We start from the raw sequence: 12,500 nt of genomic DNA, 5'->3' as shown, positions 1-12,500 counted from the left end.
GAGAGGCGAGTGAGCGAGCGGCCACCCCCTCACACGGGCGGGTGGCGCAGCCGCAGACCAACGGGGAGGTGGGACCTTTCCGGGCACAGCCGGCACGCCAGGTAAACGAACGCGGGATCTCACCACCCCCAACTCCGGGGCGGTCCCGCGCAACGCCTGGGACACCGAGCCGGCCGACCAGCGGACCGGAAACCCCCACCGCGGCAGCGGCGGGCCCCCCCAAAAGAGGCCCGAGAGGGAAAAGGCAGCTCTCGCACACACCTCAAAGACCCCGTGAACGCCCGCGGAGCCGCCCGCGCCAGCAGGGCCCCACCGCCTCCATCCACACCACACCGCCGGGCACAGCACCCATCATCGACCGCCTCTTTTTCGGCCGCGTGAGCAAGGGCCCACACACACCGGGATCCTCGGCTCCGGGGGGCCAGAACACCCCCGAGCGGCGCACCACCACGGGCACGGCAGCCCCGGAACACCGCGGGGCCCAGCGCCCGCACGGCGCCGTCGTCGCCAACGGGCGGCGGCCCACACAGACGCTCGGGAACAGCGTCGCCAGGGGCCGGAGGGGGAGGGGGACGGGACCCCCAAAAACCCCACGGCAACCCAAGCACGAGGCCAGGAAGCCACACACCACACGCCCTCGCATCGCGACCCGGCACGGGCTCCAGGCTCCGCCACTCGACACACCGCACGCGAGGCAGGGGCGGGGACGGATCGGGAACGTCCTCCACTCACCACACCAGACGACGGCCCGGGAGAGGTCCCGCGGGACCCTCCCCCAGCTCGGAGGGGGGAGGCGCGGGCACGCAGTTTACCGACGCGGGCAGCCACTAGCGCTCAAAAGCGGGGCAGGGAGCGGCAGGGCCGCGGGAGCCCATCGGGGGCGGGCCCCCGCCAACCCAGCAGCGCACGCCGCTTCCCGAACGAGGATCGCTAGAGAACCTCTCCTCACTCTGAGGGTGGCCCGCACCCAACCCCGACGGGAACCCCGCCGGGAACCAGCACACATCAGAGGCGTCCATCCTTCCCACCACGGGGGGCAGGGAGGGGTGGGGCACAGGGGGGGGTCTGCGGCAGCAACACCAACCCTGGTCGGTCGGCCTTGCCGTGCGGGGCCAGAGCAAAGTCGCGCACACGGGCGGGAAGCCCGCACGGGCCCCGCTCGCCTCCCACTGCAACATCTCAGGTCCCCCGGTGCGATGAAAGCCAGGTGACACGGCAGGGAAGACAAGCCAGGACCAGGGCGGCAGCTCATGCGGGGAAGCCACCGCCCAGCGCAACAAGGGAAGAGCGCTCCTCTGGGGAACCGCCTCGACCCCCCCCAGCAGAGACGTCAATCTCAACGGTAACTTCTCACTCGCACAAAAGCCCCACGAACCCGAGGACGGCCGGGACACACCACGGGCAGCAGGCTGGCACAAGGCAGCGGACAACGCCAGGATCGGGAACGACACCACCACTCAGCCTCAGGCACCTGAGAGAACCAACCGGGAGCGTTCCGGGAGCACCGCAAGAGGGCAGAGCGCGAGGCGCGGTTTTTCACACCACACAGCACGGGCAAGCACGGAGCACCGACCCTCCCTCTCCGCGGAGAGAGCCGACCCCCGTGCCGATAACGAGTCACGGGAAGAGAGGAGCAAGATCAGGGCGCCCCCCTCCTCCAGCGTGTACAAGTCCCCGACCTCACGGCGAGGGCAGGGAGAGCGCAGCCGGGCCCGGTTGCCGCACCCCCGCCTCCCCGCACACCACCGGCGCCGGCACGGTGGGACGGGTGAGGGCAGGGGCCCACGGGCAGAACGAGAAGAGCGGTCCCATTCGCCATGAATGTCCGTCCCTCGCCTGGCGCAGCTTAGGCCCGGGCCCGAAGGAGATCGCAACGTCACCACATCAATCACACCGAGGGGGTGGGAGAAGGCAGCCACGCGGCACTCGGGAGGCGGTGGCCCAGGGAAGCTCGGCTCCTGAGAGGGCCAACAGCCTGGGGATAAAAGCGTAGCCAGGACAGACACCCTTCCGTGAGTAAGGAGCGAGGTAAAAAGAAAAAGAAAAAAAAAAAATGAAAAAAATACCACGGGGCTTAAGCGTCCCTGGCACTCGGGATAACCAGGACACCTCTGCCGGGCACAGGACCGAAGAAGCTAGAAAGGGAGGAAAAAAAAAAAGAAAAAAAAAAAAAAGAAAAAGAAAAAAAGCCACGGACAGCGCTCGGGAGGTAGCGCAGCTCAGCGGCCGACCAGGCCCGCCATCGGGAAGCGGCAGGTCGGGGGAGTTGGAGCTAGGGGCGATAGGAGGAAGGAAAAAAAAAAAGTCACGGAGGTCGGGCGAGCCCAACGGCAGAACGGGGATGCCGCACACGCAAGAGTCCGGACTCGGCGGCCGGCGGCCCCCCCCTTTTTCCTCCTCAAGCCGGCCACGGCGAGGGAAGCACACCGTGCGGGCCCTACCTATGCACACCCCAGGCAACCAACCACTCTCCTCCTCAGCGTGCCGAGGCAAGGGCCAGAATCCGGCACCGGGAGCGGGGGAGAGATCAAGGACGACGGGACTCACTCAGCCGCCAACCACCACCACACCCACGAGCCACCACAGGGACACAGGGCCTGCCCAGGGCAGCGGGAGCCCAGGGTGTGAGGGGAAGGACAGGGGGACCCGGACCGGGAAGAGACGGGAAAGGCCCGGCACACAGCATCCGAGAGAGCCCCCAGAGACCCGCTGACAGCCACCGGGACACAGCATGCCAGCACCCTCCTGCAGGTACAAAATCCTCACGTCACCACGCCAAAACCAGGTCGTCAGGCAGGGGCGACAACTCGCTGGTGACAGGGACCTCTCGGAAACCACATCAGGGACACCTGTCCCCAACACGTCCCCAACAGAGCCAGACACGGAACTCTCAGGGACAGCTGGTCGACCACATAAGGCGAAGACAGACGAAGAGCCAGGGCGGGAGCGGGGTCAAGGGACGCTCCCGCCCCACTACCTCGCAGGCACACACCCCGGGTGTGCACGGGCTCACCGCACGGGCGGTACGGGGAGCCTTCCCCCGGCAGACGCGAGGCACCCACTCCGAGAGGCACCCAACCACCACACCCACACCGCGCGGGGTCGGTGGTGAGCGCCCTGCCGCCAGCACGCACACACCCGGGACTCCCGGGCTCGGGTCCCCGACTCCCGAGGTGCTCCCTCCGCCTCGAGTTTTCCCCTACGCAGGGCCCACCGGGCAAGTCCCCGCAGATGGTAGGTAGGTCCCGGCCCCGAGGCTCGCCTCGGCCGTGCCCGCGGCTCCTCCCGCCGGAGAGGTCTGTCCTCCGGCCTCCGGGGCCGTGGAGGAGGCCGTGGAGGGAGGCCACACGGGGCCGGCGACCCAGGCCCTCGCTCCCGGCACGCGCCAAGCGCTCACTCGGAGGTGACTCCGACGACCATCCTATGTCGGGGATGGGGGGGGCGTAGGTCCCGGCCCCGAGGCTCGCCTCGGCCGTGCCCACGGCTCCTCCCGCCGGAGAGGTCTGTCCTCCGGCCTCCGGGGCCGTGGAGGAGGCCGTGGAGGGAGGCCACACGGGGCCGGCGACCCAGGCCCTCGCGCCCGGCACGCGCCAAGCGCTCACTCGGAGGTGACTCCGGGGAGGGGGGGGGGTCCGAGTCCGGGCCGGGACCGGCCCCACCACCTATCGGCTCACCCGGGGACCCTCTCCCCCGACTCCCGAGACGTCCCTCGTACTCTCCTTTTTTCGCCCTCAAAGACCAGAGTCCAGGGAGGGGAGGAGGACAAGGCGTCGGGCCCAGACAGAACTACTGGTCGACCCGACAAAGCTGCCACCCCCCGCACAGACCGGGCACCGAAGAGAGAGCGGCGACGCACGGCCCCACCCCGCGCTCGCCTGCGGGCGCAAAGTCCGACAGAACAGCCGCCCCGGCGCCACAGCGACACCACGGCGACAGTCGCGCCCGGCACCCGGCAGAGGCCGGGCCTCCGCCCGGCTCGCTGCCGCCAGACCTCCTCCTCCTCCACTCGCTCGCTCGGCTGAGAACGAGGGGACTGTCATATCAAAGCGGACGCCAGGGGGAGCACGACAACCGCCTTCCAACGACCGACTCCACCGAGCCGCCGTACCCCGGATCGGCGCGCGCCGGCCGGCTCTGAGCTCCGGAGACACAGAACACGGAAACAAATCGCCTCACTCACCACCGCCACGCACCGAGTGGCACAACCTAGGTCAGGACCTGCAGCCGGGTCCTCTCTGCGACCTCACGAACGACACCAGAGCCACCAGAGACCTAGACCGAGATCGAGCCGCCGCCGCCGCCGCCGCCGCCGCCGCCGCCGCCGCCGCCGCCAGCGACCAAAGTGAAACCAGGAACCAGGACGAGATTCGCCCGAACGGAGCGGCCCGAACCCGAGAACCGGGAAGCTGGGATCGGTCCCAAGCAGGAAGGGGCGGCAAAGACGGCAGGCCCGCACCACGAGAGAAAACGAACCGGCCACCCGCACGACCTCCGCCGCCCGTGGCAAGACCCCCACCCCCGCCCAACATGGCCAGAAAAGGGCAAGTGAGCGCTCGTCCCACCGTCTGCCTGCCCGTCTTTTTTTTTTTTTTTTTTGGGGGGGGGGAGTGGGGGGGGTTGTTTGTACGTTTTGTTTTCTTTTTCCCCCAGATGGAAACCAGAAAGAGAAAAAAAAAAAAAAAAAAAAAAAAAAACTCCCAAAGATGGGTCGGCTCCAGCAAGAGACGAGCCGTCGGGAGGCACCCCGCTCACTTGTGAAAGTCCGCTCCTCGCCCGCCCCACAACACACTCCCTCCCCCCGCCCCCACCCGCCACCCCTCACAGGCAGGGAAAGGGCAGGGGGAAGGCCAGAGAGAGGTTTCTTCTAACACACAGAGAGTAGCTACGTCACGCACACAGGTCTGGAAAACCACGGTGACCGTGCAATGGGAAGCATGAGTCCACTCACCCATCACCGAATGACAGGAAAGCCAAACGAGAGCCGCTGCTGGCTGGGTGGGGAAGGAAGGGGAGGTGGCACCCGTGTGACGCTTATCCCCGGGCACCGCACCGGACGGAACGACCTTCTCACCGGTTCGTACTCTAGCCTGTCCAGACAGCTAGCCTTTTCTAATAGGCTCTGCCACTCTCTCTCTGGAGCAGGATTCGGGGCATGAGGCGATGAATCTAAACCCTACACACAGGTGTCGGAGGGTAGAGGCATCATCACTCACATGCCTGTGGTGGAGGACCTGGACCCGAGCGTGGCGGTGCACAGTGTGTGTGTGTGTGTGTGTGTGTGTGTGTGTGTGTGTGTGTGTGTGTGTGTGTGTGTGTGTGTGTGTGTGCGGGGCTGGGGGGAGGGCAGGTAGGGAACCCTAGGAGGAAACACAGGGAGAGACGAGGGGCCCCGGCCCAAACAGAGTGGAGGCGTCAGTCAGAGGGGCGATCCTATCGCCCGGGGGTGAAGCATGGTTAGAACCCACAGGCCCGGCGGGCGTACTTCTCTTTGGAGTTCGCACTGGGAACATACGCAGGCACAAGTGCCCCAGCACACACATCGCATCACAGACGGGTAGAGAGGCAGAGCCAGGGGTTCAGGCATGGCAAACACTCTATTCCGTCAACACACACACACACACACACACACACACACACACACACGTTACGGTGTGTGTACAATATCCACAAGGTAAAAGTTTATTCATCCATTCCCCAAAGAATAAGAATAAGATTATGTCAGACAGAGGGAAGTAGATCGACGGACTAGGAGCGTGAGGGGCGGGGGGGGGGGGGGGGGGAGGGGGTTGCCGGCGGCGGAGAAGAACCTAGAACAGGTGATGCCAGGGGAAGACAGACCGGCGGAAAGACAGACAGACAGACCGACCGACCGACCGACCAACGGCACGGCACGTGTTTTCCCTCCTATGTGGATGCTAGACCTAAACTATAACTGGACATGGTAAGCTACACAGCACTCCGGGCAAACAGAGTGTGTGTGTGTGTCCCCGTGTGGGTGACACACATAACGTCCTTTTGTCAGAAGGTGTAACTTCTCTGAGCATTTAAGATATTGCAGAGAAGACATAAGACGTGATATCCCTAAGTGGCACGACTGTGAACGTATTATCACAACCGGACGTGTTAGGATTAAAGCTGGAATTAGGAGGACAGAAACGTACCTGTCATTATTACAAGTATATTTTGTTTAGGATCTTTCAAAACACATTGATGTATCCTTCTGGACACCATGGTCTGGGACCACACCAGTAAATAGCCACTTCAAAGCCAGATCATCGGTTGGATACGTTTCAATTGGTTTATATTGCATCCTCCAATATTTTTTTCTTCTTTTTATTCTATCTTCTCACTAAAGATCCAGTGGCATAAAGCTACTTTTGTTCTCTTCATGTTCTATAACTGAAGTGATCTGCTTTGTTTTGCAGCTTTCTCAGCTTAATTCACTGAGGCCTATTTAGTCACACATGATGAGAGGTCCAGATACATCTTTGGGGCCACGGATGGCTTTTGTAAAGTCCATTTGGGGAAATAGCAAATATAATCTACCGTGTTCTAAAATTTAACAGATTATCTCTATGGGACCGATAGAAATATCCAGATGTGCCCTGTCAACAGCCAGTTATTTTAACTTACTTAAGGGAAATCAAGTGAATAAAAGTCTATATAGTTCAAGAAATTTTATTCTGATACCTATATAAAAAGTTTACCTGAGTGGGTGAGGACATTTGCATGAAATTTCACCTAGGGCAGCACTTGATATTTATAACTCTCCCTGAACTATTGCATTGCCTGTTTTCCATTTTCTTGGCACTCCTTGAGAAATGTTCCCGTCTCAATCTTTCACCCACTGCAGCCGTGGGACCCTTTTTCATAATACTGACGTAAAGACATTTGTGTTACTGTATATAAATTACAACCGTAAATAAACTGGTACAGTTTGCTCATAAGACGTAATATCCAAACGAATTCCGTGTCCAGAAAATAACGAAAAGAAACACCCCCTGCGGGCCCCCCTCCCCCTCCGCTCGGCCCTCCCTTCAAGAAAATTTCCTTGTTTGCTGTGGTTTCATTTTGTTTTGTTGTAAATAAAGCCGCAGAAGAGAGCCGGCGATACCTCATCGCGACTCTCGCGAGAGTCTGCGAGACTCTCGCGAGAGTCGCCAGCCTCCGCCATCAGCCCCGAATCACTCCCTGTCACTCCACACGGTGTCCAGTAGGTGGCACCCCGAAACAAGGAAAAACAACGTCAGGCCCAAGATCGATCCAGACCGAACCGACACTTTAGGAAGGTCTTGTGAGGAAGGAACACCTCCCCCTCACCCGCGCGCGCGCGCACACACACACACACACACACACACACACACACACGCACGCACACACACACACACAGACACACACACACACACACACACACACACACACACACACGCCCCAGCATCCCCGCCCACACAGGTCATGAATGGCAAACCCCTATCGCACAGAGAGACAGACAGACAAAGCACACCGGGTGTGGAGAGAGACCGCAAATGAAAAACAAAAACAAAACCAAAAAACATTTTCCTGGCTTGACCCATGAATGGGCCTGGGCTGGCATTCTGTCCTCTGGGATCTACAGTCAATCCATGGCGGGTCTCGCCTCTCTCCTCATCACTGTAATCCTATCTGATATTTGCCAGAGCCGAACGTGCAGTGGGGACACTTTGGTTCATCGATCTAAACTAGGGGCCGGGGGGGGGGGGGGGGGGGGAGGGTGGCGGGCGCGGAGGGGAAGCCTAGGAAGTCTGTTGCTATAGTTGGTGGCGGCGGCGGCGGCGGCGGCGGCGGCGGCGGTGGTGGCAGTGCAAAGTGTGTGGGGGGGGAGGGGAAGAGGTAGATCACATGCTGCCATGCGTGCCTGTGTCTGTGTGGTAGGAAACAGCAGCAAAGATCAAGGGGTGCAGGGTGTGTGTGTGCACGCCCCAATCCTGGGACTTGAACTCAGAGCCTGAGTGCTGTCCCGTGGCTCTTGTGCTCAAGACTGGCACTCTGGGGCTGGCAAGGTGGCTCAGTGGTAGAGCGCTTGCCTTGCGTGCATGAGGCCCCGGATTCGATTCCTCAGCACCACATAAGCAGAAAAAAGCCGGAAGTGGCATTGTGGCTCAAGTGGTAGAGTGCTAGCCTTAACCTGAAGAGCTGAGGGACAGCGCCCAGGCCCAGAGTTCAGGCCCACGACCGGACACCCCCTACCCCGTGCCAAAAAAAAAAAAACAGAGAGACTGGCAGTCTGCCATTTGAGCCAAAACTCCACTTCTGGCCTTTGGGTTGCTTAATTGAAGACATGAGGCTCACCAAAGTGCAATGCCTATATACCTCTGATCATATAAGAAGTCTTCCCCTTTCTTTGTGTTTGTTATCATCGACGTTATTTTGTTTTCTCTCCCCCCCCCCCATTGTTTCTTCCTTCATCTATTTCCGGGAGGGGCAAGAAATGGAGGGACCCAGGATGAAGAAGTGCAACAGTGGCACTCACTAGACACTATGTTGACACACAACCTGTGGCTGGGGAACAAACAGAACTTGAGGGAGGGAAAATCTGTGAGAGAGCCAGGGAAGGGGTGACATTGTCCAAAAAAAATGTACTCTTTTTTTGGGGGTGGGGGGAAATGGGAGGGCAGGAATGGAAACAAAGGAGGAGGCAGCAATGCTTGATAAGAAATGTACTCATTTCCTTGCTCTTGCTCCTGTCATTGTAACCACTCTGTAAGTATTTTCACAATTAAAACAACTCATTAGCCGGGCGCCGGTGGCTCACGCCTGTAATCCTAGCTACTCAGGAGGCTGAGATCTGAGGATCGCGGTTCAAAGCCAGCCCGGGCAGGATAGCGCCCAAGCCCAGAGTTCAAGCCCCACGAGAAAAAAAAACAAAAACAAAAACAAAAAAAAAACTTATTAATTAAAAAAAAATGTACTCTTCCTACCCCACTTATGTAATGTAATCTTTCCTATCCTTTTTTTTTTTGGGGGGGGGGGGTCGGTGGTGTTTCTTAAACTCTGGGCCTGGGTGCTGTCCCTAAACTCTTCAGCTCAAAGCGAGCGCTCTACCGCTTGAGCCACAGCGCCACTTCCGATTTTCCAGTGCCTTATTGGAGATAAGAGTCTGGTGACTTTCCTGCCCTGGCTGGCTTTGAACCGTGATCCTCAGCTCTCAGCCTCCTGAGCAGCTAGGATTACAGACGCGAGCCACCGGTGCGGACTGGCATACTTTAACCGTTCTGTATGTCACCATTTCCCTAACAATTTGTAAAAAAAAAAAATCAAGAGAGAGGGCGGGGGAGATAACAACCCCTCACGCCTGAGAAGTGAAACCCAACGGGCTTCTAACCGATCTGAGATTCTTTGAAGGTTTTTGCGATGTTAATCACAATCACAAACACAGACGGACAGTTTCTCCAGTCACTCCTTTAGAGGAACGGGGAACAGGGACAGGGAGAAGAGAGGCAGATCCTGGCCTGACCTAGGCGGGAAGATGGAGGGGAGACAAGACTCCTGAACTCCTTTTTCCCCCTCACTCTCCTCCGTCCAGAGGGTGGGAGCTTAGGGGTCGGCCACGGGGACATCCCACGGTCACAGTCATGCCTCCCGGAGGGGCAGAGGGCAGAGCACAGGCAAGCATGCCAGCTTCCCCGCCCGCCCCTCCCATTCTGTCCCTGGCGGGCTTGGGCGGGAGGCATACTACTGGCAGCGGGCGGGTGGAAGCAGTCTGACAACTCCATCTTGCAGGAAGTCAGTGGCTGCTGGTGGTAGGCAGGGAGGGTCCCAGCAGAAAAAGACCCGAGAGAGAGCGCGCAGGCTTTTCCTGCCCAAGGGCAAAAGAGGCCACTTTTGTAAAGACGGGGAGGGGGAGGGGAGGCTGATTCACTCCCCCCCCACCCCACCCCGCGCGCTAATGAAGTTACAGGAGCTGAGGGCTGGGCGCCCCTCCCCACCCCGCAGGAGTGTTTCGCAGCGGACTCAGGGCAGGGCGGGGGTGGGGGTGGGGTGGGCTGGTTTAAGCCTGGAGCCCCAGTCAACTCAGGAACTTCAGGCAACTTTCCTTTGTCTTGTAAATGTCGTCATGGCAACGATTTAAGCGCCCTGGCGGCGGCGGGGGGGGGGGGGGGGAGGGGGGGGAGGAGAAAGAAGAAGAAACAAACACGCACACCCCGAGCCGGCCTGCCTGAGTTGAGGCCTTGAATTTCAACCTCAGTAGGGCCACTAAACTAATAAAAATCGTTCTAAGAAACTATTGACAGAGGACCCTCCGGGTAGGGTGATTAGGCTCTGTACCCGTGAGGCGAGGTGGCCGTGTGTTCCAGCTTTGTGCCAAGATGTTGCCTTATCTCGGCCTATCTTCCTTCCCAGAATTGAACACAGAGGCAAGCAGGATAATTTCCAGGGGGAAATGAGGCCTGGGAAAGCACCACCAGGAATTCAGAGACAAGACAGCCGGACAGCTTCCTAATGAATGGCTCCAGTGAAGTCACATACACATCCTATTTTCTTCACTTTTCAGTCCCTCATAAACGAATAGTTATTAGGAAAGAAAACTAATAGGTGGGGGTGGGTGGTGGAAGGGAAAAGAGCAGCTCCCTTCCTCTGAGCTTTTGCCCAAACAATGAGTATACTGTGGGAACGGAGCAAAGAGTTTCCTCAAAGAAAGGAGGAAACTTACACCGGGGAGGGAAGTAAATTTTAAAAAGAAACAGAGCATGGGTCAAACCACCCCCCCCCCCCCATGCATGCATGGAAAGCCAACAGAATCATTTCTTAAACCCTACTACAGGCTCAAGGTAGAGAGTTTACTTTGTTTCTTTTTCCTCTGCGTGTTTTCAAGGTTTCACTTTCATTTCTGGGCACATAACCATTGGGCCTTGCCTCGGTGGGTGTTTCTCCCCCTAAAAGTATCTATCCTGTCTTTTGGGCCTTACTGTGTGTGAGTGAGTGAGTGAGTGAGTGAGTGAGTGAGTGAGTGAGTGAGTGAGTGAGTGAGTGAGGCAGCCAGGCAGCCAGCCAAGCAGCCAGCCAGGCAGTCAGTCCAGAGATCTAATTTCTCCCCTATTTTAAACATACCTTTTGCATATGAGAGAGAAAACACACTAAACTGGTTTTTTTCTATAGGAACATATATGTGAATACATTCACCATGGAGTGAAAAGATAGAGTTGCTTCCAAATGATATGTACAGCAGAATACCAACACATCGAGATGACTTCTGCAAGAAGCCAAGGCCCACTTTTGCAATCCCATAATGAGGAAGCCTCAGTCAGTGGCCTGGTTTGAGTCCAGGCCTCCACTTAAAAACGACCTTTACTTTGTGTTTTTATTTTTCCCTGTTTTCTTTTCCTTTCTATGACCTCTCCCCCCAACTCCCCACCCCCTTCCCTCCACAGGTCTCTCTTTCTCCTTTTCTTTCTCTGTAGTTTGAGCCTGAGAGTTACTTAATTCCCGAACTTCTGGGTTTTCCTTAGATCTGGTAACCTGGTGGACATAAAAATTTGGGAAAGCCTCAAAACAGTCACCCACACCCCATGAAAAATAATCATGCTTGTCGCCAAAAGCTTTTAAATGAGAAAACAGTGGTCAAGTGAAGCAAATGAAGGCTGTAATAGCCACCATGTTTCTAGACTACTGTACCAAGTTTTTAAAATATATATATATACTTTTAAATATATTTTTATTGTAAAAATACTGTACAGAGAGGTTACAATTACATGGGTAAGATAATGAGCACATTTCTTATAAGCATTGTAGCCTCCTGCTTTGTTTCCCCTTTCCATCCCTTCGTATCCTCCCCCCCCCTCCCCCCCCCCCCCCGTCCCTCCCCAAAGTTGTAAAGTTCGTTTTTCGACATAACGACTTGTATATCTCATTGTTTCAATGGGTCCTCCTGTATCCCTGTTTTAACAATTTGTTTTTTCCCTTCCCCTCCACATATATCAACACCAGGATTTTTTTTTTATTAAGCAAAACAACTCAGTTATTCAGCTGTGAGTATGTCCATACAAACAATATGCAGGAGCCTTCCATGCTTGACTGGCCAAAAAAGGGGGGAGAGCTAGGAAGGTGGCTTAGTGGTAGAGTGCTCGCTCGCCTTGCAAGCATGAGGCCCTGGGTTTGATTCCTCAGCACTATATAAACAGAAAAGGGGATCAGTGGCACACTGTGGCTCAAGTGGCAGAACAGTTGTGAGCCTTCAGATGAAGAGCAGAGAGACAGCACCCAGACCCAGAGTTCAAGCCTCACGCCCGACAACAAAAAAACTGAAAATAATAAATATATATGTGTGTATCACACTATATGTAAGCATATATATATATATATATATATGTATGTGTGTGTATAAATATATATTGGTATATGTATGTATATGCATGTGTGTGTGTGTGTGTGTGTGTCTGTGTCTGTGTGTGTGTGTGTGTCTGTGTGTGTGTCTGTGTAGAGAGAGAGAGAAAGCCAGAAGTGGTGATGTGGTTCAAGTGATA

The 12,500-nt window shown here is 57.0% G+C and overlaps 1 protein-coding gene across 1 annotated transcript in view; it reads left to right on the top strand.

The window, feature by feature from the left end:
- LOC122103050 (collagen alpha-1(I) chain-like) overlaps positions 1–4,210 on the top strand; it is a gene marked incomplete at both ends in the record, with an annotated part of 9,550 nt that extends 5,340 nt beyond the window's left edge. The window contains 2 exons of the mRNA XM_042673573.1: positions 1–757; positions 3,738–4,210. The exon at positions 1–757 is cut by the window's left edge and continues 154 nt beyond it. Of these exons, the coding sequence (XP_042529507.1) occupies positions 1–757; positions 3,738–4,210 (1,230 nt within the window). The remainder of the gene's footprint in view (positions 758–3,737) is intronic.
- Between the last annotated feature and the right edge of the window lie 8,290 nt (positions 4,211–12,500).

The sequence above is a fragment of the Dipodomys spectabilis genome, unplaced genomic scaffold, assembly GCF_019054845.1.
Source record: "Dipodomys spectabilis isolate Male_0828 unplaced genomic scaffold, ASM1905484v1 ptg001481l, whole genome shotgun sequence".
NCBI classification, from domain to species: domain Eukaryota; kingdom Metazoa; phylum Chordata; class Mammalia; order Rodentia; family Heteromyidae; genus Dipodomys; species Dipodomys spectabilis.
Note: the sequence above shows the minus strand (reverse complement) of the source record. Positions and strands in the feature narration are given on the sequence as shown.